The 25,391-nt window shown below is 36.4% G+C and overlaps 2 protein-coding genes across 5 annotated transcripts; one reads left to right on the top strand and one right to left on the bottom strand.

Annotated features, from left to right (window-relative positions):
* Positions 1 to 1,820: 1,820 nt before the first annotated feature.
* ube2q2 (ubiquitin-conjugating enzyme E2Q family member 2) lies at positions 1,821 to 11,317 on the bottom strand. Of its 4 annotated transcripts, none has more exons than XM_022672285.2 (13): positions 11,062 to 11,317; positions 8,393 to 8,497; positions 8,017 to 8,139; positions 7,877 to 7,933; positions 7,608 to 7,766; positions 7,272 to 7,356; positions 6,954 to 7,014; positions 6,778 to 6,868; positions 6,633 to 6,691; positions 5,815 to 5,863; positions 5,633 to 5,728; positions 5,481 to 5,547; positions 1,821 to 4,477 (listed from the first exon to the last, which is right to left on the bottom strand). In XM_022672285.2, the coding sequence occupies exons 1-13, from the start codon at positions 11,218 to 11,220 to the stop codon at positions 4,446 to 4,448; spliced, it is 1,143 nt and encodes a 380-aa protein (XP_022528006.1). In that variant the 5' UTR covers positions 11,221 to 11,317; the 3' UTR covers positions 1,821 to 4,445. The 4 variants fall into 4 exon arrangements, with proteins under 4 accessions (XP_022528006.1, XP_022528008.1, XP_022528007.1 ...); XM_022672287.2 differs by having other exon boundaries at positions 7,623 to 7,766; XM_022672286.2 differs by having other exon boundaries at positions 7,608 to 7,763.
* Positions 11,318 to 11,384: 67 nt separating this feature from the next.
* On the top strand, positions 11,385 to 25,158 carry il17rel (interleukin 17 receptor E-like). The gene is made up of 18 exons (XM_007246635.3): positions 11,385 to 12,441; positions 13,680 to 13,707; positions 13,821 to 13,961; positions 15,895 to 16,001; positions 16,576 to 16,690; positions 16,785 to 16,829; positions 16,989 to 17,128; positions 18,738 to 18,809; positions 19,312 to 19,366; positions 19,475 to 19,638; positions 20,388 to 20,432; positions 20,577 to 20,634; positions 21,664 to 21,815; positions 22,117 to 22,182; positions 22,337 to 22,394; positions 23,501 to 23,620; positions 23,886 to 23,948; positions 24,092 to 25,158. Exons 1-18 carry the CDS (start codon positions 12,337 to 12,339, stop codon positions 24,151 to 24,153), a joined length of 1,596 nt encoding a protein of 531 aa, XP_007246697.3. The 5' UTR covers positions 11,385 to 12,336; the 3' UTR covers positions 24,154 to 25,158.
* The last annotated feature ends 233 nt before the right edge of the window (positions 25,159 to 25,391 follow it).

The raw sequence follows: 25,391 nt of genomic DNA, 5'->3' as shown, positions 1-25,391 counted from the left end.
ATATGAGCAGAACATTGAATGTCTAATTGACTGAAATTTAATGAGGTGTTCTTTGTGGTGCCCAGTATTTAAGTGTACAGCTGTGTATTATATCACTTTAGTATAGTGTGATTAAAAAGTCCACTTTTTAAAATGTACAAAAAAGGTACATGAAATATAACCATCCCACTCCGTATCTTTACTAAATTGTAATGTAAAAGATTGTCCTGTGCCATTACTACTAACATCTACACCAATACATTACTTTGGCTTTTAATACTAAAGTATGTTTAAAAGTAAAAAAATATAAAATGTTACAGATACTTCTTTAAGAAAATATCCACTTTTACATATATTTTACAAGGGGTACCTTTCATTTTATTTATATACAGATAGAAGTTGTGCAAGTTGTGTACTTTGTTCATGTGCTGGTATTCCATATGGTTTACTCACTGGCACCCTGACAATATCAATACTGTACTACAATCAATAAATGAATGAAAGATTGGAGCTATCATGGGTGCTGCTGGTTTTTATGGGGCTGAAAATTACCTAGAAAGTTTCTATTCTTTTAAGATTACACTCGATTATAAATATACTGCAAAAACAAAACAAACAAAAAAGCATATATTATTTAAAAAAGAAAATTAATTGGTTACAGCTTACAGCTGAAGGAAAGAAACTGAGCTATGGAAATGTATTTTTGTTGTCAATTTATCTGTAGTAAAGCAGTGCTGGAGCAGATAGTGTTACTGCAGCATTTACACAATTACAGCACTTTCATCATCATAACTAGAAAAAGACACAGAAACACAGAGAACTCTGTATCTATTAAAAGTCTTTTATTTTGAGAAATTACAGGTGAAGCCAGTGAGCGATGATGAGTACTGTCTCCTACATCTTTAATAAATAGAGAAAACTGCTATAGAAAAAGACCAGTAGTAAAGAGAATTAGAGGTCTTACAGGTGTCTGGACCATACAGTACTGCTACTGGGCCACTATTTGAAATATGTGACGGGTAAATGTATGAATAAATGAATGATTTTGTATGTGTACATACATACATATATAAAAATAACATATAGCTGTTGGGATTTGTGTAAACCTCACAGACACAAAGGGTATCCTGACAAAAGTTTATATTCAAATAATAATGGCACCATCTTTTGGCAGAGGAGATGTATGCAGAACTGAAGAAAAACAAGGGCAAGTAAGAACTAGTGTATTAATCCAAAAATACATTAGCCTATTTTACTTGTAGTGCCAATTTGCAAAAAAAATATTGTGATTAATCAAAATATTTTGTAATTCACCACAATTGTTCTTAAATGTAAAGCATTTTTATTCTGGATATTAAAATACAAATAAAATAATGGATGTACAATTGGCCTTATTAAATTATAATTTACAGTCTAAAAAAAATTTAATCTTGAGAATTTGTAGTGTGTAGTGTAGTGTGGTATTCCTGGCAAATTTTTTTTTTTTTTTACTTTATTATAATCTTGTGTGTGTGGGAGGAAGTAACAGTCCATGTTTCAATATTTCATCTATCTGCCTTCTTAACTCTATAAAGCAGTAGCAAAACCGTGTTTACATCGCTTTATAAAACCACTCATAAAAATCACCTTCATCTTTGTAATCATGGTCACAATATTTCATTTCTTTTTAAATTACACATTAAAGTTAATTGATTGATGCATTAACATGTTAGTGTTGACAGCACTACCTGATGTTGGGAATTGTATAGACTAAAATTCATGTCAAAGGTTTAAGGTGTTGAGGTCACAATTATAGATTTGTTTATTAAAAAAACAAACAAAAAAAAGACATTAAAAATAGCCCTCGTAAAATTCTTTATTCATAAACTTGATGCAAGTTTACAAATTTTTACTGTACATGGTCAAAATTCTCTTGCAACGGGAAAAAACAACCTGAAAGCATGCCAAGAGTATGTACGATAACTAGTCCACCATGAGATGGCACCAGAAAAGAACACCGTGAGCGGTCAATCTGAGGTCGGTCTTCCAAGAAACAAAAACAAAAAAAAGCAGCCACCACTGTCCAGTCATACATGGTAGCACAGAGAAGACAAATGTTACCAACAGCAGTCCAGTTTGACAACAAACCAGCTTCATTTACTGAGAGGTGAATGTGAACTATAAAACAAAGCAGGAAGGTCTGGCAAAAAACAAAAACAGAGTAGCATGGATGTGCAGAGATAACTGTACTCCGCTGTGCTGCTCTTCGAGAACATGACTCAAAGAAGTGCTGGAAAGGAATGACGAAATCCACTTTACAGCGCAAAACAACCAACATATGCTTGAACGCAATCCTGTACACAATGTTTAAACACTTCTATATGAAAACTTACATCTATGGTCATGGATTTGTGGATCTGCAAGCCAGTGTTTAGGTATGGCTTTCCCGTAATCGTGATTGGCTCAAAGTCTGGACACGACTCACAACCTTTGCAGTGATCTAGGAGGCACACACTCAATATTTTTGTGCAAAAAAAGCCAAATGATCCATAAAGACTTCTTACATCCAGGGCTGCTTAAGACTGTATATTATTACACACGTCCTCAACCATCAGACATGATGAACTTCATAGGAATGACAGAAGGACATGATGAAGACCTCATTTCTGACATCTTCTTGCCCCTCATTAAATGAGCCTGTATTGGGATCAGAAAAAAATCAAGAAGAGAGCAGAAAAAAACATTTAAAAAAAACAAAAAAAAAAAAAACCCAGAATTGCTATTGAAGAAAAATTCTGTACTGATGTATTCTTCATTAATGTGGGCTGACAGGTAACGAATGCATGGTCATGCACTGTAGCAATGCAATGGTTCTCTGTCCTGAGTTACCACTTTAAATTGTGAGATGCCCCCAAATAGACCCTCCTGCTTGCAGTCAGCACTAAAAATACAATAATTTGATGGTGTGCAAAGAAACACTGATCCAACCAGTTGCAGCACACACAGCACGACAAGTTTTACGCACTGTAACATCTGTAACTGTTAGACTGTAATCAGTCTAACAGACTTCTTGGAAGCTTCTTGGAAGATATTAAAAATTTAAAAATAGCAGTACTAGAAAAGAAATATTCCTCCGCAATGACGTCCATTTTTCTTTGCGTTTAATCTACCTAATGGATCCTGATTGCAATTAATTTACTGAACAAAAAAGAAAATACTAATATGGAATCATTAATGTGCTGATAACTTAAGGTACAGTGGTGAATCTGTATCAGCAGTTATTGAATAAAGTACATAAATGTCCACCATTAAAATGAATAAAGGAAAAATATCTTGACACCTTCAAAAACGTGAGTACATGATTCATAACCCCTGAATAAATACAGTTTCCCCCTCTCCATTTTGCACATCTTCAAAACATCCAATCGAAAAGCACGGTCTTAAGCCCTCGACTGAAAATTCAATGACTGGTTGGGTACTGCGGCTCACCCCAAGGCCAAAAACGAACTTACTTCACATCAACGGCACAATAAGGATGACTTGCACTTCAAATCCATTTACAAGTGTACAAGCAGACCTCTGTCCAACAAAGGAACAATGACACATTCTTTATGACTCTTCTTTTGCCTGTTCCAATCATGGCCTGTGCTAGAAGCAGGTACAGGCTAAAAAGCAAGAAACAGGAAAAGTGAGTGGTTTTCATCCACAGTTAATATTTGCGAACTCAAACTAGACACTGCCAAACTCTCCCTTATCTTTACTTTAATCATTAGAACTGGGGCACGAGCATATAACTCTGGCAAATAATGAGTCTTTAACAATATCAGCAATATATGTACCAGTACATGTTAACACAGAATGCAGAAGATAAAGAAGAGATCAGTGCCAGCAGATACAACAAGTGTGGCACGTCTTCATATAGTCTCTTATTGCATCCATTGCCGCTGTATTTCAGAAAACCTCTGCCAAAAAGTCTGAAGTCACGGCTGAAAGAACCTCCATTAACGGCAGGAAAAAGAGGGGGCAAAATCCAGAAAGCTCCTTTCATCTCCATTCAGGTATTAATCCGTCAGAGCCATACCTGCCGCTCCGGACAGCGAAACCAGACCGAGCGTCCGGCGGTATCTAATAATCACTCTGTGCAAGACACCCATTAGTACCAAGGCTCTGCGTCTCTCTCACACATCGTTCTTTTCCCTGCAGCGAACTGGAGAAATTAAGAGATGAGAGCAGGAGAGACTGATTACAAGAGAGACAGCAAGTAACAGGGAAAGACAGAAAGAGACAGAGAGGGGACAAGTGCACATTCTCGCGTGCCCTCATACACGCCCACATGCACACACTTCCACAGAGACCAGTAGGACCTCACACTCCAGGTGAAGAGAAGGGAAGGATTTTGAGGGGAATAATATTACAAAAATAAAAAAAAAGCAAATGGTTGATCAGAAATCCCATTTTCCCAGTGTGCGTGAAGAACAGCCATCGTCTTAACCATCTTCCTTAGGTGGTGTGTACCAGCCTGCAAAGCAAAACAAGGATACAAAAATTAGTTAAAAAGGGTATATGACAAACTGAGCCTATAGGGTATGGATGTGACAACACACCTGATCCAACCAATGAACTCTTTACAGGAGGAAAACATTAAACAAGCAGGGCAGTGTTAAGAGCAAGACAGAGAACCACTGGCTTAGTGTAGTTCTTTGGTGTAAAATCAGGTACATAATAATGTCAGAAAGATCATTACTAATTTCAATAGATCACTGACAAGACCAACTGCTTTCAATTTTAGCTTTTACAGCTGTGGAAAAAATTAAGAGACCAGTTTCTGAATCAGTTTCTATGATGTTGCTATTTATAGGTATATGTTTGAGTAAAATGAACATTGTTATTTTATTCTATAAACTAAAGACATTTCTCCCAAATTTAAAATGAGAAATGGCTGAAAAAAAAAGAGGCAGACCTCAAATAATGCAAAGAAACAAGTTCATATTCATAAAGCTTTAAGAGTTCAGAAAACAATATTTGGTGGATTAACCCTGGTTTTTAATCACAGTTTTCATGCATTTTGGCATGTTGTCCCCCACCAGTCTAACATACTGTTTTTGGATACCTTTATGCCACTCCTGGTGCAAAAATTCAAGCAGTTTAGCTCCGTTTGATGGCTTGTGATCATCCATCTCCCTCTTGATTATATCCCTGAGGTTTTCAACTTTCAACTAAAATCAAAGAAAATCATCTTCTTTAAGTGGTCTTTTATTTTTTTTTCCAGAGCTGTAACTAAGTTTCATTGCCAGTTTAGTTGTTTTTAGTTGAAACACAGCCATGTTGTAAAACTGCCTTCAATTTAGCATATAACTGTGTTTCATTGCTGGAAACAGAGCCATGTTGTAGAATGTTTTGCCACTCAGTCCAAATAATGGAGTGTGTTCTGATGAAAACGGGATCTCAGGGCATACCCTCTACAATAAAAACCGGCAGGGAAAAGAAGTCATCTGTGAAGCTACAGATGTAGTTGTTCTTACCATTTTTTTCATGGATCTGGACCAAAGACTTGTATGACTGTTGTGCTCTGGCAAGATTATACTGGTTCTGGAGTAAAGGAAAGGAGGAGTGTTATTGTGCAATCTTATAAAGATGTGAGATTTACAAATGTACAAATATACCAGGCACAAACCTTGTTAGCTCCAAACTGTACTCTAGCTTTCCCTTTGACTAGGGTGGCATTGATCTGCATGATGACAGACTCTATAGAGTAGGCACTGCTCCAGCCCTGGAGGTTAAAAAAAAAAAAAAAAGACATTCATTTAATAAATCCCAATCAAAATGCCCTCCAAAAAACACAAAACAAATGCAAACCTGTTTTGTTAGAAGCTCCATACACAAGGCTCCTCCTCCAAGAACGTATCTACAAGAATCAAAACACAACCTGGTCAAAAAGTGAAAGCATCTAAAATTGATTGCATATTCCCCTTCAAAACCTCACTTCTCAACTTTTTTATATTTTCCTACTCCCAAATAATTGGCTGATTAACAGTCCATTAACGAGTTTAATTGGGTGTGTTAATTCAGGAAATAACAGCCACATGTGCAGGGTCAGGGACTTCAGATTCAGGGTTGAGAAACACTGACTTAGAACAAACCCTGCAGTACACTACAACAACCTGTACTAAACCCATAAGTAACCATCACAGCTAACAGTTGCCCAAATTCAATCTTTTTGTCATATGTGACACCAATCTGGCCATTATCATGTGCGCTATTGTGTATACATATCTGATACACAGCCATGTTTATCATGTGACCTCAGGTCAACACAACGAGACGCTCACTAAACAAAAGAGAAACAACTAAATATGCAAAGCAAATGAGTGACCGTGTATAAATTACATGACCTTTTACAGTAAGCTTGAAGACATTTAAGTGTTGAGTTCAGATAGTGTTAACCATGGAACTCCTAAATAGCTCTTTTCATACTGACAAAGAAGAAAATGAAACCTACTGTGTCTGTGCAACAGTTTAGGAATGTGAACTATTCAGATGATACAAATCACTTTACATGGCAACATCAACCAAAAGCACAAACACTACCAAAAGCAAAACACCCAAGTAAGGCATTCAGAAATAAAGTAGTCATACAATTTAAATAAATGTGGGGTGAAAAATTCAGTACTGACCCTCCAGAGAGAACAGGAGACACTACCCGTACAAAGGGAGGATCAAAAGGAAAGTTATCCTGAAATAAAAAAAACAAATAACATAAATGAAGAAGCAATTTTTTTGCATTATAAGGAGGTGAAATCATTTGAAAGAAAAACTAACTTTATAAGAGAAGTTAAGGAGAATGTAGTCCACCCCTTCTTTTTCCTTCAGCACTTGCAAGTCACTGTGTAGCGGACTATCTGGATCTACCCTGTAACACAATCACAGTATCAATGAAACACTGAAGCATTCAGGAAGAAAACAGACGTCTTTTTAAAATGACATCTTGTACTTACGTCCTTAACTTCACGTGCCACTCATATAGACTGTCATTGACTAGCTCCACTGAATAGATACCTGAAAAATAAATAAATAAGGGATTTTATATACTGTAGAAACAATACAGTAACAAAAAAGGCAAGCAAATCTATATCTCCTTCAAAAAACAATTTCTGGCATGTATCATAGCCCACTTTATCAAACTCCTATGTTTTGCCAACTGTTAAGAGTCTCAGTTTTCATTACCAAGATTTTCTTCTACAAAAGATATGAGGTCACATTTGTCTTCCTTGGAAAAAAAAAAGAAAGAAAAAAAAACATACAGTAACACTAACCTGTCTTATAACTCTGTGACCTATAGATCTCTCTGAGTTCCTTCATGAGACGATCTGAGGCCTGAACAGAGCCAGAGACTGCACCCTGAAGAACAGAACACACATACAGTTCAGGAAAAAAATCCTATTAAACAAAAACAAAATAGCATTTCTTGTCAAATAAACAGAAAAAAAAAAAATAACATATAAATAATTTATTTTTATAAAAAAAAAAAAAAAAAAAATGAACCATGCACATACATTTATTTTATTGGTGAATAAAAGAAACTGCCTGGTTTATATAAAAACAAACTAACAAAAAAAAAAAAAAAACAAAGTTGATAAAAATGACCTTACCGAGTTGACACTTACGTTCAAGTGGTCCTGCCTCTGGTTCTTTCGTATTTTCTCCAAGATGGCAAGGTTTTCTTTCTCTATTCCATCGTCTTCTGACTTCTTGCCATCTACAGGTTCCTCCTCTTTCATTTCATAGTGGTCTAGATCTTCAATATCCTGCTATCACAGAGAGAGCAGGGAATGTCTTACAAATACATATTCATAAAATAGATAGATTGGTCATATATGCAAAAAAAAAACACAAAAAAACAATGAAAAGCAACAATAACCTCTGCCATTTCTTCCTCCTCCTCTTCTTCAGACGTCACTTCATCTGTCGTTACATGCTAAGAGCAAGAAAACAAGCATGACTTTCTGATCCTAATTAGGAATATAAAGTAAAACAACTGCTCAGGCAAATCTGGCAAACCTTTCTCTCATGAGTGATGGGTCCGGTGGGAAGAGGCTGGTCCAGCATCTCTACATCAGGATGCTGGGGCAGGTTATAGAGTCGACAAAGATCACATATCAGCCTTTTGAGCTGCTGGAGAAGCTGAACAAGAAACAAAGACAAAAAAAATTCTACTAAGTCTCTGCATTCTGCTTATTTATCACCAACAATGATCACTATGAGAGTAATAATCAAAAACAGATTAAGAAGGGCAAAATCATAAAGACACCGTGTGAGTGGGGTGGTAAATAAATATATTGAACCTTCACGTGGACTGACTGCCAAGTGTCCTTGTGAACAGTGTTTTTTTTTTATGACAAAATAAGAATTAAATCTTTCGAGAGCATTTACTCACCAAGGTACTGCCCCTGCGAACTTCCTCCAGCCGTTCTAACACCTCAGTCAGACTTGGATCATCTGATTCCACAAACCATATAGGTGGAGTTGATGGATAAGACTCCTATAAGCAAAAAGAAATATGATGCATTTAAACAAGGTGAAAAAAAAACAGGAAAACATGTAGCTCTTCGTGCAAAAATGATATTTATCAGATTTTGGTTTGTTTAAATATTATTTTCTCCATAGAAGATCAGCAGATTTATAATATTAATTTTTTACTTTTATAAAAGTTTACTGCTAAACCACTGCAATTAAAACCATGACATCTTTAGAAGTTATATCTACATCATCATAAAAATAATTCGACAAATTATTTCAGACATTAAGAATATTCATTATATAAATATGTATTCTAATTATTTCCTGTATCTTTAGTGCCAAATGTATTGTATAGTCCCTTGTTTCTTGGAAAAAAACACTTTTTAATGAAATCTCCACATGGTACAAGATGTTTGGTATAGACTATAGAGAGGTAATGACGTGTGTTGGCTTTTCCTGCAAGGCTAACACCTACCAAACCCACTGCACCCCTCCCTACATTGTTTTCCCACCTCAATGCAAACTGCAAACCCCAGCTAAGTAGGACGATGACGTTCAGAAACCGTCGCCAATACTGGCCTAAACTACAGCCCTAAAATGAATAGCCCTGACAGCTTTCTAGATAAATAACTGGACTGTCCTTTAAGATTCGACAGTCTTCAGTGAAGGGCTGCCTCTCGTCAAATCACGGAAATATATAGTTAACTTACTTATCTGATCACGATAAAAAACAACACGCATGTACAAATAACTACAATCCTTTAGCATGACGTTAGCCTGCTACGAGTAATTTCCATTTACCGCACCATGTTATACAATGTTATTGCTAGATAGATTAGCTAGTTAGCTAGGTTATGACTGTCAACCACAAACAGATGCGCATATAAGCTGCTAGCTAGCAACATAGCTATCTAACTGTTAGCTGGTTTGTTAGCTAGGCTAGCAGCTAGCGCTACTAAGCGGTTCGGGCAGTTTATGTGACTTGCAATAATAGCTTTTTTGCACACTTGTCAGCAGAAAATGTCTCTGCTGTTGGTTAATAACAAACATAAGCTAGTTAGCCAGCGCTAGCACCACTATTTATACGTGTGAAAGATCCAGTGTTAACCAGCACAACAAACTATCTTACCATTAGCTAAAAGCACTGTGAGCTAGCGGTAGCTAATGGGGCTGACAGGCCACGGAGCTAACCTCATTGAACAGCGACTTGATATTAATGATTTCATAGCGCTACATCTTTTTTAAATTGGATATTTTACCGTTATCTAATACATTGATTTTACTGTGAGTTAGCTAGCGCTATCTTACATAGCTAGCTAGTTAACCTAGCTGACCTAACTAGCCGTTAGCTATGATAGTGGAAAATGCCCATTACTGTTGTTCTGACAGTGTTTATCAACCCTGGTACTGAGGCCCTGCCGATTTGTCAGCTTTATTATGCTCACTTTCACTTCATCTTAAATAATGTACAGTTAATCAATTGATTATCTGAATCAGATGTGTTTTGGGAGCGAGAGAAACACTAGCTAGCTAACCTAACCAACTAGGTTAGTTAAAAATGCAGAGATTAGAAATACTGCCCTAGCTTCTTAGCTAGGTTAGTTAGCCAGCGTGTTTGCTTATTGCTTCGTGAAACGAGCCTTTATAAAACGCAGACTTGGATCTAACGTAACTATCTAGCAAATCTACACAAAACTGTGTATTTATTTTAGACAGCTAGGTAAATTGGGTCACATTCCAGCACACACACACTCCAAACAAAACTGGCCAGTCAACAAACCAAGCTAGTTAGCTAGCTACCACACGTCTACCCATTAGCTGTAGCAGGCTGACCACCAGCTGGTCAGGTACTAGCTAGTTAGCTAGCTAACGTTAGCTAACCTAGGTGGATGGTTCCCACTGTTTTACGGTGCCGCTTACAACCTCTGTTTAATGATAAGTTAACTGGACTAGATAGCGTTAAATGTAGCTTGGGCTAATGTTAGTTCACAAACAGTAACTGCAAGGAAGTTAACTACATAATGTATCGTTAGCTAGCTAGTGCGCTAAAAGAACAAAAAGGAAGTGGCGCAACGCAATCACAAACAAGGCTGTTGTTTGCAGCTTTAGACGGCTCGGCTGGCTACCAAGCTACTTTTAGGAGAAAGTTAGGCAGCCATATAATTAATTAACAAGTTAAGCTATCCAATAACTAACTAGTTAGTGAACTAAATCGATTATCTAACTAACTACGGTAATAAATAGAGACCAAGTGAGTTTGGTGGTAGCTAGCTTAGCTAACCTAGCTGGTTCATAAATCCTGGAGCGGATTTTCACTTTTCTGGATCCTGGAACCTGGATCTGCAACCTTTACATAAAAAAACGTCTGTCCTACTAACTACTTAGCTATCTTGCTCTTTGTGTCAAAGCTAACTAACTCGAAGTCCGACATAAGCAAATTAACCCAGCAAACTAGCTAACAAGACACAGCCAGCGCAGTTACGTGACATTATTTCGACGCTGTTTTAACTCCCTATGCTAAGCTAACATGCTAACGGCGTCGCTTGTGTATGCTAGCTGGCTACGTCTTCTCCCATGTCTCCTTACCGTAATGTTGCAGTGGATGATCAGAAGCTTTTCTCCGGTCACATTGAATTGGCAGCTGAGTTCGTCTGGTTTCCAGTCGATAATTCTAAAACGTTCATGGTTGGGGTCAAAAATTGACTCCAAGAACTTTAATTCGGCCTTCAGCCCCGAAACCGACATCTTCCACTCATCTCCAGCCAGGCCGCGGGGGGAGGGGGCAGTAGCGAGCTAGCTGGCTGGCTAACGACTGCGACCGCGCAGTTCAGCGCCTGTGTGTTTTTGCAGCGCCAGAACTGTGTAACAAAAGAGGGGGTGGAGAGAGAGAGCCACAGCCGCAGACTTCTTCTCAGGCTGGGTGTCTGGATGGGGACTGGGTACAGTGGGTGCCACAGAGAACCCAGCTGCGCGTCTGCTTTTGTTGAGGGCCATTTCTATTGAGAACTAGCTATAGTATTAACATGTTCAGCTTGATTATGCTGAAATACTGTATTCATGTTGTGAGATGAGGGCTTATGAATGCCTCCACAAACTCGTATTTATACAATTTTTAGAGTAGGCGTGTAAATAAAAACGTGATTTTTTATATAGTTTTAAATGGTTTTAACTATGTTAGTTACTTGGAAAGTTGGCTGTTGGCCCTAAATCCAAATGTCAGCGATGGGGCCATACTGGGTTGTTTGTACAGTGCACACGGGGCCTAAATAGGACCCATGTGAAATTAAGATGGGCTGTAACGATGTGGCCCGTTTTTAAATGCCCAAATGAGAAAGATGAATCTGAGTAGGAACATATGTACAAACCCAATTAGAGCCCAAGCCCACATTCCACCCATATGAATCAACCCACATCTACAAGCCACACCCTGTAATACCAGGTCTGTATGTAGCTAACTGTCAGGTATTTTAGGCAGTTTAGTATCGAAAAGTTGTGTGAAGTGTGTGTTTGAAGGGAATTTACTTTCTCTTGCTGTTTCCTGGTTTATGCAACAGATACAGAAAAATGGACTAATTAAACTAGTTTCTCCCCATCTCTTATCATTTCCTCCACATTTGATTATTAAATAAACCTGTCCTGCTGTTTTAAGACGCACACAAGGAAGCACACTAGAGGGCACTGCTATCTTGAGTTTGAGATTAGGAAGAATTTTCTTAATTTGTGGTGAAGATATGTCCCCAGGTAGCAAAATGATTTAGTGTGACAGTTTTCCCAGAGAGTGCTGTCTTCCTCATTAGTTGTCTACTCAGCTGAGCAGCAGACAGCAGTGCTCTGTTCTAGGCTGCACATGAAGAGACTGGAATGAAGATGAAATTAGCTCTGTTCTTGCTGCTCATTGTCCTGCAGATTGAGCCCCTAAACAGCACAATCAGGCAGATCCAGCAGTGTGGAGTTCATTGCTCTAAGGTATGTTAATACCACCATCTGTGTTCAGTACACTAGGCTGTAGCATTATAATTCACACGGTGGGATAAACATCTATTTCACTGGGTGGCTTTTGTTAATTAACTCATGCAGGAAAAAAAACATTACTTGATAAACAATTTTTAGTAAGTGGATTTTTTTGGTGAGTAATTCAGTTAAATGAAATAAACTAACTGACCCAGAAATTCAGGTAGTTTGTATTACGTTATCTTTTTTTGCGGGTAGTAATGTAGCTTGCACAAACCAGATCAATATAATTTTGATTATTTTCATTTGACTTCTGTCTAATCTCTATTAAAGACTTGATACACTTTTTATTAAATAAATTAGAATAATGTAAATAATAACAGTTAAATCAATATTAACTAATAAGTAGTACTTGGGTACAGTTCAGTTTCCCAAACAGGGAATAACCCTAGTCTTGGACTGCACAGCATTATGAATGTAGTTTTTCTTTTAAAATAAAAACTTAGTTTAGCACTAGGCTTAATCCCTGTCCAGGATACCAACACATACTGTTTCCTAGGCACTATGTTTCTTTCAATAGAAAAGCTACATTCAGAATGCTTTGTAGTCCAAGATTAGGCTTGGTGTATGTCTAGGAAATACATTATATAATCTGATCACTAAAATAGACAAATATATGTGCTTTTTTTAATGTTCTCTGTTATTTAGACCCATACCTAATCCTGGAGTTGTCTCCAATTTTTGAATAGAGCTTCATTGAGCAAACCTGTGGCTTCAGTCACTCGTCACTGTTTTTCTGATAATTACATGTTGCAGTTCTCTAAAAATAGTCTGTCAGTGGTAGCTTTTGATCCTGGGCAGGGTCAGATGCAGTTTTATAGTAAAAAGACCCGTAGTCACATAACAGAGCATTATGCAGTAAAGGATAATTTACTTTTTTTAGCGATGGTTAACAGAGGTGCATGTTTAGTTTTTTTTTAAGACACAATTTGTGCAAGAAAAAGAGAAGAATGCACTCATTAAAGTTTTAAGCCAACAGATGACAGTAGCCTAAAATTCTTTTCCTTTTTACACAACCAGGAACTACAGTCTTCCCTTACTCAAATGTGGGCAAACCCCTTCTATTTTTGACTTTAGACTGCATTTCCTTTTGACTAAATAATGTTCACTTGGGCTATTGATTCCCTGCAGTGTCTGATAACTTGCCTCTGCTGGTGTTGGGTGTATAACTGTTAAATATCTCTTCCCTACAGGGGCTGAACTGTAATGTCAAACCTTACTGTAAGTACAAAAGTAAATTTTCTTTTTTTTAGCAGATAAACCATCCATTGTAGACCAACAGTGAAACACACAGTTAAGATCATATTAATGCTATTTTACTTTTTTCTCACTAGTGTCATTATCACGCTGCAAGAAACAGCATGACTGGACCAACAGCAGCAGCATCCATAATGTCAGCCTGTCCACTGTTGTGAGATGTGAAAAAGGAAAGTGTTCAGTCAACCTCAACATGGTCGTAAAGATGACACTTTATGGTATGATATCTGCTAAGAGTACAAGTCAGTGTGTACAGTTTTACTACACATTTAAGGATTTTAATGTAATTCTCTTTCCTAAAATTAAGTTTAACTAAAGTTGTATATCAAATATCCTGATCTGTAAAGCAAAAAAGATGCTTTTGTCGCGTCCTGCTTCCTCATTTTTTTCCTCATTCCTCATTTGATTGGGTGTCTGTTGCCTGTGTGTATGTAGTTAATTATGGTAATTGAATGTGAGCCACCACTGGATAATCTGCCTTAAGTAACTGGCACATTCATTGCCCTCAGGCATGTCAACAAAAATATTTGTTTATAAAATTCATAGTTTGATAGTTTGGGCAACACATTGGCGATGGACTATGACAACAAGAAAAACAATGTTATTTTCACTTTTGTTTCTATGCTTATTAGAAATTATAGGTGTGGTCAGAGGTCTATACACATGTTATGGCAGTATTGAGTTAGCAGTATATTACTTAAATTAAAATGACACATACATCATCAAAAAAAGAAGTGCTTCAATTTAACAAAAACATTTTGTGTTCCTAGTAATACTTTTTCTAGTGATGAAAGTTTAAAATGTCTAGACAATGCTTCCTAACTTCCTGTTAGTGATCAAGATTTACTCTTTGAGTCATGCGCAACCAACAGCTGCATAAATATTAGTTCAAACTATTATACATATTGTATTCAATGATCAAAAATACCCAACGAAGCACCAGTTCACTGTCTGGAATTAAGTAAGTTTTATGTTGCCAATGACTTAAAGACTGCAATAAAAACACAAACTAAAATGTGCAACTGACCACAAAGATGGAAAAGAAAATGTAAAGAAAAAAGTCCAGTGTTTCCATGAAATTCATGTCATTGATAAGTATGTTTAAACTTCTGACCGCAACTGTATACATTGTTTCACATGTAACAGAGTATACAGTATGTTCATTATTCTTTCTGATATATGAATGGGTTTGATGAGGGAAACTCCCAAATAAGACAGATTGCGAGCATTTGTTTAAACAGGAAACAGATCAAGCAGATTATTAAATGCTGTTTCTTCTGAGCCACAGCTCTGCAGAGATTTACACTTTCTGTATCATCAAAGTTTTTTTAATAAAACTATTCTTTTAAAAAGTAGTTTTGAATAAGGAAAGTCTCTAATGTATCTTTGTGATAATGATAGAATTATATGTTTAATACTCATACATTGGACCCTAATATAACTGCAGCTTATTAATCTTTATCTTCCAGATCATATACAATCATAAAAAAAAACACAAAATGAAAAAAAAAAAATTGATTGATTTGCTCTGAAGACTAATATTTGTATGTGCAGCCTTTTTCTGTATATAAACATGCTGTAGTTGTATTAGTGTATCTGTAAATTTGTTGCATTAATTGAAAACAACAATATAATTTGCATTCTCAACTAGTGCTTGTTTAGTTGAAACAGAAATTAAAACCTGAATCTCACCTACCAGAGATGGATCTCCTTCATTACAACAAAAGAGTACACAGATTATTCACTAATCACAGGTGTTTATTTACACAAATCACACGTGTTTATTTATACTCATTTTAGATTTTCCTTCATGTAAAGTCATCCTCTGTATTATAAAACATTCTTTTCTTTAGGTAGAAATGTTCAGTGTGTATCTATATTGATCTAACTAGCCGCTGTTAGCTAATTTATATTCTAGTATGTGAATGTCCTGCATCCTTTATGAACAAAAGTTGTGTTTCTAGAAAACTGTAGCGAATTCTGATGCTAAAACACCATTAATGTCATTTACAACACATTTTTTTTCCATAGCATGCAATAAGTATGAGTGAAGTATAAGTGAAATTCAGAAGCAAAAGCAGTGTGCAAAATGTGTTTGTATATGATTTTCATATGAACTTTATCATGTAAAAATGTTTTCATTACATTCAGATGATATCCGTGGTGTATTCATGTGTGTGCACTCTCCTGGGATGTTGGAACGCTGCCAAATTGTGAACTTTCCACACAACACTAGACAACACGCCACTGGAAAAGAGGTACCATAAATTTACTAAATGTATAATTTTAACATTACTAAGAAGCTTTACAGGAATTCAGTAACCTTTGGACAAGAGATCAGCAATACATAAAACTTAAAAAAACATGAACAACATAAAACCCCCTGTGAGCAAGCTTAAGGTGAAAGCTGCAAGGAAGAAGTTCTTCAAAACGAGAAAAAAATACCTTAGCCTTAGAGGGAACCTAGACTAACTGTACAACTGCATAAGTCTGTTCTCCTACTCAGATGTGCTAATATAATAGTTATATATTCATATAAGAATCATGTAATTTAAAGTAATGATGATTACTTGTTTAAGGTGTTAATGATTATAATAGTATGCAATAGTTTATCTAAACTTTAACATAGTAGGTGGTATAGTGTGGACAACTAGTCTAAAGCAGATAACAGGACAGTGGGCAACTGGTCTGATGCTGATAATAATAGCAGTAGAACCTGTTGGTCAGTCTGGAGAGCAGGGCATTAAGAGCCTATTAAAAATATAATTATCTCAACTCTGATTTACCACAGCCAATTTTAACAACTGTATTTGGACTGTATTGTCATTTCAGGTAGAGGTCCAGTATGACTGTTTTTCTGTCCGGCCTGGACAAGATCTGCTTGTGACACTGAACACAGTCCCCAGCTTCTGCAATAATACTTGGACACAAACATATACAATTCCAGGTTTGTTAATTAAATGTAATGCTTTTGTGATCTAACATCATATTTAGTGCAACTGTATAAAACTGCAAATGCTTTCTTTCCTGATTTATGTCAGAATGTGCTGATGAAGACCTCAGGAGAACAATTTCAGAGTGCAAGAGTAAGTTTCTGCCAGAATTACAGAAGCACATTAATGTCATCTATTAATTTGCAGTATATGCTGTATTCAGGAAATGTAGTAAGATGTATTTAAATAGTAAAGCTAAAAGTTGAATAGAAATATGTCTAAAGTAAATTTTAATGCTTGTTTTCTGTGCAGCTGGAGAGCTGGCGTACACAGTAAACACTAACAGGACAGAAATTACTGTCAGGGTGCGAGAAGCTCCTGAGGATGCAGACTACAACCTTAGACTCTGCCTTAAAGGACGTATTTGCATCGGAGTAGGATCACACCGCCTGGTATATATATCTATACAGATCACTCTTATATTTTTTTTATGTGTACTTTCTAAGGGTGTACAGTCACTCTATAAACCTTTGTCTTTTTTAACATATATACCCATGAACAGATCTGACATTAGTTTGGTTTGATCTGTTTATTGGTGAAGCCAGCGGATCACCACAGCCAGATCCAAAGAGTTCTCTGATGCCTTCAGAAAGAGTCTTTGAAGAAATTTAAAAGGATCCCAAAGCTATTAGAAATCAGTCCTTCCACTCTCTGAAAAACACTTCATAAGAGGAGACTATTAAAACAACTGCTATGAAAGTTATTTGATGAAACAGATTGTTTTTTCTTTTTTCTTTTTTTTATTGTTACTTTGCAGGTGTTTTTTTTTAAAGTAAATCTTGTTTGTAATGGTATTGATACATTTTTGGAGGAATGTGAAATAACCAATTTGTTTTTTTATGTAACTATGTCAACGTTGAAAATTGCTAGAATATTAATGGCAATACAACTGCTAACAGTACCAGATTAGACTATCCCAGAAAATTCAGTCCATGTCACCTTAAGACCTACAGGCAGCTGTTGCCACAGTTTATGGTAAGGTAGTTTTTGGAACTGGTTAAATTACTTCCCCCTCTCTCTCAATATTGCTTGCACAAAGATCAAAAGTCTATTTGTTTAAATATGAAGTTTTGAAGTGGTGTCCTAATTATTTCACATGACTGTACATGTCATTGTTTTTATTTAGGGAAGCTGTGTCTAATAAAAACACAGTTTACAGATCTGTATGATTTAATCTTCACTAGAAAACATTTAGTGAAGCTAGAAACCTTCCTCTTGTCTTACAAAACAAGCATTAGAAACTATTGAGAGGTTTCATTTCTCTGATCTAAGCTTCACTAAAATATTATTTCTTAAATGTGTGGGTGTTTTAAGTTGCCAGATTGTAACATTTTAAGTAATGTTTTAAAAATTAAATTAATTCTGCTGCAATTAGTGAAACAAAAAAGTAGAATAGAGGGATCTTGAATTTAATTTATGAGGAAGCCATCAAAAATCGACTAAAATAGATATAGGCCCAATCCCATTTCTCATTTGAAACTATACATATTGTTGTACCCATAGTCCTTGTAGTTTCGCCCTAATGCTTGGAAGTTAGTTTCAAGAGAAAGATGTTGAAATTGTCCGCAATAACCAATATGTCATCACAATAAACAGATATTAAAGAACACTGATTCATTACAGGCTACTAGTGGTGCTCTGCAGGCATCTGTACCAGTCTGTTGCTGAGATATGATCAAGTTAACCAACTTGCTGCTGGACCTTAAAATTGTGGTATCATTTCTCTTTATTTAAGTAGTGGTTTGCTTGCATAGCCATAATGTTGCAATTCTTATAGACCTTCGTTTAGGGTGTGTCTCAGTTACTTCACTACGCTAGTTGTTTGGAGCAAGGGGTGAAATGGGATTGGGCCATTGTGTCACTCACAACATATAAAGCCTTTAAAATCTGAAAGGTTCACCATCTTATCTTCATCTTCATCTTCTTACTCGCTAGTATTATATCACAGTTAAACCCATGGTGTTTACAGTCAGTGTCGGTCTCTGTTTCTGTTTCTTCCAGATCAAAAAACAAGACTTGCACAGAAACCAGTCATTTCTATACTCCAAGGCCCTTCCTTGTTTGTGCATTGAGGTAAACTTGTTACAGTAATAAGATTACATCATAAGCCCTATCCGGACGGGATAAGTTTCTCAGGGGGACGTCTGTGACAAATATTTCACACTTCTACTCAGTGATAAAACTCCTGCATCTGGACTGCAATTGAAAAAACAGGAGGACCAGTGAGTTTTTGGCTTTCTTGGTCACATGACATCGCGTTCAGTAGCTCCCCCATTTCCACTCGCTGTTGTGTTTACGAGGATCTCTGTGGAAAAGCGCACACAAAGTGTAATTACGGTGCGTAACAGTGGAAAAATAGCTGTTTTATTAAACGCAAGGTGAGGAATCTCAGAGATGTGCGTCTGGACGAGACTAAAATTACCGGATGACCACGGAGTTTAGCGAAAAACAGCAGGTAGTTCCGAGAAAAAGGAGAAAATTACCCCAGGACCCCCTAAAAAACGAATCCCTTCCGGATAAGGCTATAGTCTCCAGTTAGTTTAGAACTGTCTTGTATAACACTGGTTTCTTACAGGGATGGCCTGCCACAACGAACGCACGCAGAACTCAAGTGTGTCCATTTAAAAGTAGTAAGTGTTTTTATAACCTCCATAGTGCAATTTAAAAAGTATTTTTTTATTTTGATCTTTTAAAATATTCTTAATGTTTTGGAATCTGAAGGTGCTTTTTGTTTTCAGACATTGAGGAGTTGTGGTCAGGGGTGACCTATGACCATCAGACACAGGCTCTGTCATGGAAGCCTGCGTGTCCTGTCAAGGCAGTCTCCTCGTTGTGTCAAGCTGTTGTTCCGAAGACGTGCCTTGACTTTGGAAACATGTCACTGTCCTCTGAAAAGCATAATGTAATTTCACGAGTGTAATTATTTGTCAGAGTTACCACTAAATAAGCAGTTTAGTGAAAATCTAATCATATAAAAATCGAATTTACCTACTACAAATGTTTACTTTTGTAAACTATTTTCAAACAGGACATGCTAGTCTAAAGCTGCTAATATGTACTAGACCTACTCTGTCAACAATGTCTCCATCTCCATAAATTAGATTCTTTAAAAATCAAGGGAAATATTAAGGGAATCTGTCCTACTTTTGTTTGAGTAGCTCTTTCCAATCTTTAATTCCAAATCTTATCACAGACGTACAGGATAGAGCATCAGCATCCTGAAGTATGAGTATACTCTAGTCCATGCTTGGCATTAGTCATTACGCCAATAGGTTCATGTTCATCTGCTCCAGAGGGTCATATTTTGTTGGCAATACTACTTTTTTAGCAAGGTTAGTCTAACATTTTTTGAATAATGAAGAAATTTCATATACAAAAATGTATTGGCGGATCTACTGCATCTGAGGTCAGTGATAAATCATTACATTTGATACTGTGCAAAATTATTATTATTATAGTAAACAGCAAACTGCAAATAAACCCCAAAAGTTACTGCACAAAATAGCTTTTTATCTGTTGCTCCTGAAAAGATACGTTTAAAGACACAGTTAAATTATTATTCTGATGAATGCATGACCTGTGACTGACATGCTTTTTGAATGGCTGCTGCTAGGAGATAATAATGTAAATGTACATTTGTTTTGGCTTCAGGTGGTGTTTTCTACAGTGGATCCACACCCACAGCTTTGCATGAAGGTAACTTTTTTGCAGTCACTTTTTTTTTTTTACTGTAAAACATACTGAAAGAATGACATCACAGATAGAAAATGACATGGTTGAACTTGCATCATGACTATCATGTATTATCTTGTTGAATGATGCAAATGTTTTCCTGTTCAGTTCACCACTGAGGCCGGGTTTTGGATAAAGTGTCCTTTCAGTTCTGAACGTTTTCCAGGTATTAACTTCACTATTATATTAAATCATGTTATGATCATGGGCTGATGACTGAAAATAAAAGAATCAATGTCAGATCAACACAGTTTAATTTTATTTATATTCAAATATGTTTTATTGTATTATCTTTTTCATTTCAAAAAGTCAACATCAATGCAAAATATAAAGGAGAAACAAAGAAAATTCTCCTTAAAGGAGTAAAATTGACTTTGGGTGTAGTAAAACAGGATAAAAGGTACTTAGCTTTGTTGAATAGCCCCCCACCGCTATCCCACAGCTTTCTGAGATCCAGTAATTTTGTGCTTTTTGCCCAGCATTCTGTACAACGGCCACTTCAGGGCATACTTTGCCTTCAAAGTAGCTCCACACCTCCTTGGTAGAATCCAGAGAGCCCTGATATTTAAATCGAGGCATTACTAACGTAAAAAGTGCACAAGAAGCTTATTAAAATCCACTGTTTACATCCTATAATGCTAGCTTTCAGCTTCAAGCACCGGCATCACGGTACTGATAATGACAGACATATATATACAAAGACGGCTCATAGCCTTAGCAGCCGGCTCCCAGTGCATTTAATTTCACTGAGGAAGGTGTTTAATACACCTATAATATGAAGCAAAAACAGCAAAAGCAAGCGGCATTTTTTCTCTAACTTGACCTGAGCATGTACTTCAGACGAGCTGTTTTCTCTTTCGAGTAAAAGGTGCTCCACATATGAGCTGCTAATGCATCCATTACACCTTTATAAAGCTACGAGTCGTCTCTCAAATATGTCGTTTTTTGTTGTTGGTGAAGAAGGCGACGCTTATTGGCATATCAATCATATTATGTGCATGTGAGGCGTTTCAGGGACAGATTAGTTCACATTACACACAGATACAGGTCACTTACATTTGTGAATGTGAACCGGCAAGATAGCCAAATCTAATCTGAGCGAAAAATTCGGATTCGAGCAATGTGTGGCTTGTAATTTTAAACTATGACTGAACAATTAAAATGACCTGCATAAAGCCTGTCCATATTTGTGTAGGATGGAATCTGAAGGTGGCTTCCAATGCTGATGGGCACGTGGTGGAGATAGTGTCGTGGTTTCCAGCCAGGTTTGCAGTGGGTCTGTGCAAGATGTCCAGCTCTGTTACTTGTGAACTGCTTGAGGAAAGCTCGTTTTTAAATATCTCTGTGGTATGAGTCTATTAACCGTGTAATTCTCGTGCATACATGCCATTAAGTTCCCCATATCTCACATTTAACATATTCCAAATACCAAAATGTTATGAATGCCTAAGTGTTACGTTTGGATAGAGTCCCATCGGAAAGTAGATTGTTAATACAGTACCATATTGTACTCCACAAAGACTTCCTTCAAGTCATGATAGTATAAGTGACGAAAACAAAAACAACACAGAGTTCTCAGCACAGGCACGGGATTAAAACTACAGCTAAATGTATGTATGTGTGCTGACATGTAATGCTTCTATTTAAGGACAGAACAAAGCCTTCAGTTGTCAACCTGTCAGCGCAGAGGTGTGACCCGAGCGTTTGCGTTCAGGTATGATGATGAGAATTAAGGAAGAAACAGTTTTTAGCTCTGGGCCTGATCCTCAACATAAACTTACTTTACTGACATTGGAATCTCCTCAGAGTTGCTGTGTAAATAGTGGGATGTTATGGTGGGCTGATATGCAGCTTTCTCTTTTGTAAAGGTGAAGAGGATAGATGTGCAGTTCGCTGTGCAGGAACACCGATGCAACCTCCAGTGCTGTGAGTAGACCACACCGACTGTGAGCACATGTTTGAACAGAGACGCTTCTTGAGAATGTCAATATTAGTTAATGCCTCATTTTGTCAGTTCCAGTTCAAACCAAGTATTAAGACATAAATCATATTAATGATAACACAACTATTCATTTCAACATCACCCATTATTCTATACTCACTCACTATTCAAACTCACTACAACTTTACACATTATAAATCATAAAAATCATTTACTAGACCTCCTAGAACACAATAAATTAACACTACATTATCAGCTTATGGTACAATATATGGACAGTAACTCAATCATTTTTGCTGACCTCAATATTGCCAATTAATATACATGTTCTGATGGGTTGGCTTTCTTCTTTATGTTTTATTTATTTAGAATATTTAATAGTTTATATTCTAATTCCAATGTCTAAGTACAGTGTATCACAAAAGTGAGTACACCCCTCACATTTCTGCAGATATTTAAGTATATCTTTTCATGGGACAACACTGACAAAATGACACTTTGACACAATGAAAATAAGTCTGTGTTCAGCTTATATAACAGTGTAAAGTTATTCAGAATAACTCAGTATACAGCCATTAATGTACAAACCACAAACAACAAAAGTGAGTACACCCCTTAGTGAAAGTTTTTAAAGTGTCAATATTTTGTGCAGCCACCATTATTTTTCAGAACTGCCTTAACTCTCCTGGGCATAGAGTTTACCAGAAAAATAGCGACACTTCAGGAACTTTCACTAAAGGGTGCACTCACTTTTGTTGAGTACACTTTAACTTTATGAATATGAAATTGTTTTCTTTGCATTATTTGAAGATTGAAAGCTCTGCATCTTTTTTGTTATTTCAGCCATTTTTCATTTTCTGCAAATAAGTGATCTAAATTACAATATTTTTATTTGGAATTTGGGAGAAATGTTTTTGATAGTTTATAGAATAAAACAGCAATGTTAATTTTACCCAAACATGTACCTAATAGCAAAATCAGAGAAACTGATTCAGAAACTGAAGTCTCTCCAAATCTGTATGTGAAATGTTTATACCAGTATTTACCAGTGTGAGTAGATTCTGATCCAGTGCAGTCTTTCTCTCCACAGCTGAACAGCAGTTTGATCAGTGGAGTTACAGTGAAGCTCTGAGGAAGTATGCACTGCCACTTGTTGTATGCATTATAACACTGGTGACGGCTGTTTTGGTTGGGAATGTGACTTTGAAAGGTAAAATGGCTGCTACATAACCTCTCTCAAGCAGTTCTTTTTTTTCAGCAGATTTTGTACAGTTAGTTCTGTGCCACATCTAAGACTTTATGAAAGTTTTCATTACTTTTTTTAGTGTTAGAAATTTACAGTGAAAATATAAAGCAAAATATTTCTCTCATTATTTGATTTGATAAATTGCAATCAAACAATCAGACATAAATGAAAGTATGCTTTGCTTTAGCAACATGTTATTCTAATTGTGCCTGTCACTTATGTCCTTTAGCTTGTGGTTGGGGACAACGAAAGCAGAAACCGGACAAAAGCCCCTCATGTAGGTCAGCAGCAGGTAATAAAAGTGTCCATTAATTTAATTTAATTTAATTAACTGCCAGATAAGGGGAACAAAAATAAGATAAGTATTTTAGAAGAAGAGGGGAACAATCCTGCCTAAACATGATTCACCTGATCATCTCTTCCTTCCTGTATTAGAAACAGAGACCCTGATCCACACGGCCAGTGAAGACATGGATACAGAGCTACGTCTGGCTTAGGTCTGTGGGTGGCCATTGTTCAGCTGCAACAGGAGCCTGCAAGTGGAGCCACCAAAAAAACTATAATTTTAGCTCCTTAATCAGCTTGGCCTGGATTTTGCTCCACACTTACACATTTATGCTTTATTGTCACTGTCCAAAAAAAAAATGTTTATTTCCATTTTTGTCAGTTTTTCACATTTTTGTATTTTGGTGTAATGTGAACCTGGCAGTTACATTTTAGATTGTGTCACATTTTCATAATGAATCGACCTCTAGAAACTGTGATTTAGAATACAGTCTTTTTACATTAACTTCATTTGAAGGTAAGCATAGGCCTGTCATGATGACTATTGTGATAATTGTGTTAAACGATATTATTGTTATTTTAAAACCTTTTTATGCCACTGATTTAATAACATTTAAATTATAATGCAATTACAGCTTGTTAAAGAAGGTGATAAATTGGGAGTTTGGGTGATTAAGTCTTGTTTTTTTTAATCTATCTCAGTTTTTCCTCTATGTGTATAAAGCTACTGTTATCCATGCATTATTGCACACCTGGCTAAAATATTTGAAAAACTGAGATAGCATCCGTTTGTAAACAAACACAAAACGAAATACAATGAATGATATCATCAGCAAAAAAAAAAATCCTATACATATACTGAACGAAAAGTCAAAATCATAATTATGATGACACAATTCCCATTTTAGACAAACATCATTTTTGCCTGACAGTGACGTATGCTTAAACCCATAATAAGTAGTATTTTATTGTATCTATTAAAAGTAGTAATAATATTAATTAACAATCTAATTTCTGTATATTTACCCTTAGGCATGTAGATTAAACTGCCTTTCTCTTTCTCTTAAATACACATTGAAGATACATAGAAGATTGTCTGCTTAGAAGCGCAGATTAGAGGTGTAAGATGTTAAGATGAGAAGTATCTGTCTGTAGGTTAATATTTGTCATTATTGAATGTGTACATTAAAAAGATCATTGTTTCTAAGCTGAACATACAGCAGTAATCAACGGCCCAAATCCCTTTCTGACCAACATATTGCTGCAGTCTGGGTACAGCAGGGGGCAGCATTGTACAGTTAACAATGAACCTGCTGTAAGCAGCTGATCCTATAGTATATCTGTAGTGTGTGTGTGTGTGTGTGTGTGTGTGTGTGTGTGTGAGAGTGTGTGGATGGGTATGTTTAACTACAACTAGGTCACAAATGGGCGGACACAGAAACTGGGTCAG

Source organism: Astyanax mexicanus, chromosome 2, assembly GCF_023375975.1.
Source record: "Astyanax mexicanus isolate ESR-SI-001 chromosome 2, AstMex3_surface, whole genome shotgun sequence".
NCBI lineage: Eukaryota > Metazoa > Chordata > Actinopteri > Characiformes > Acestrorhamphidae > Astyanax > Astyanax mexicanus.
The sequence above is the reverse complement of the archived record's forward strand: the minus strand, read 5'-3'. Positions and strand labels throughout refer to the sequence as shown.

Coding starts and splice junctions, on each gene's coding strand:
- ube2q2 (XM_022672285.2), bottom strand. CDS start 11,220: ATGTCGGTTTCGGGGCTGAAGGCCGAATTAAAGTTCTTGGAGTCAATT. Junction 7,767..7,876: donor AGGAGGAAGAAATGGCAGAG/GTTATTGTTGCT, acceptor TCTCTGTGATAG/CAGGATATTGAAGATCTAGA. Junction 6,692..6,777: donor TCCTTAACTTCTCTTATAAA/GTTAGTTTTTCT, acceptor TTTTTATTTCAG/GATAACTTTCCTTTTGATCC.
- il17rel (XM_007246635.3), top strand. CDS start 12,337: ATGAAGATGAAATTAGCTCTGTTCTTGCTGCTCATTGTCCTGCAGATT. Junction 13,708..13,820: donor CTGTAATGTCAAACCTTACT/GTAAGTACAAAA, acceptor TTTTCTCACTAG/TGTCATTATCACGCTGCAAG. Junction 23,621..23,885: donor TGGGAATGTGACTTTGAAAG/GTAAAATGGCTG, acceptor TATGTCCTTTAG/CTTGTGGTTGGGGACAACGA.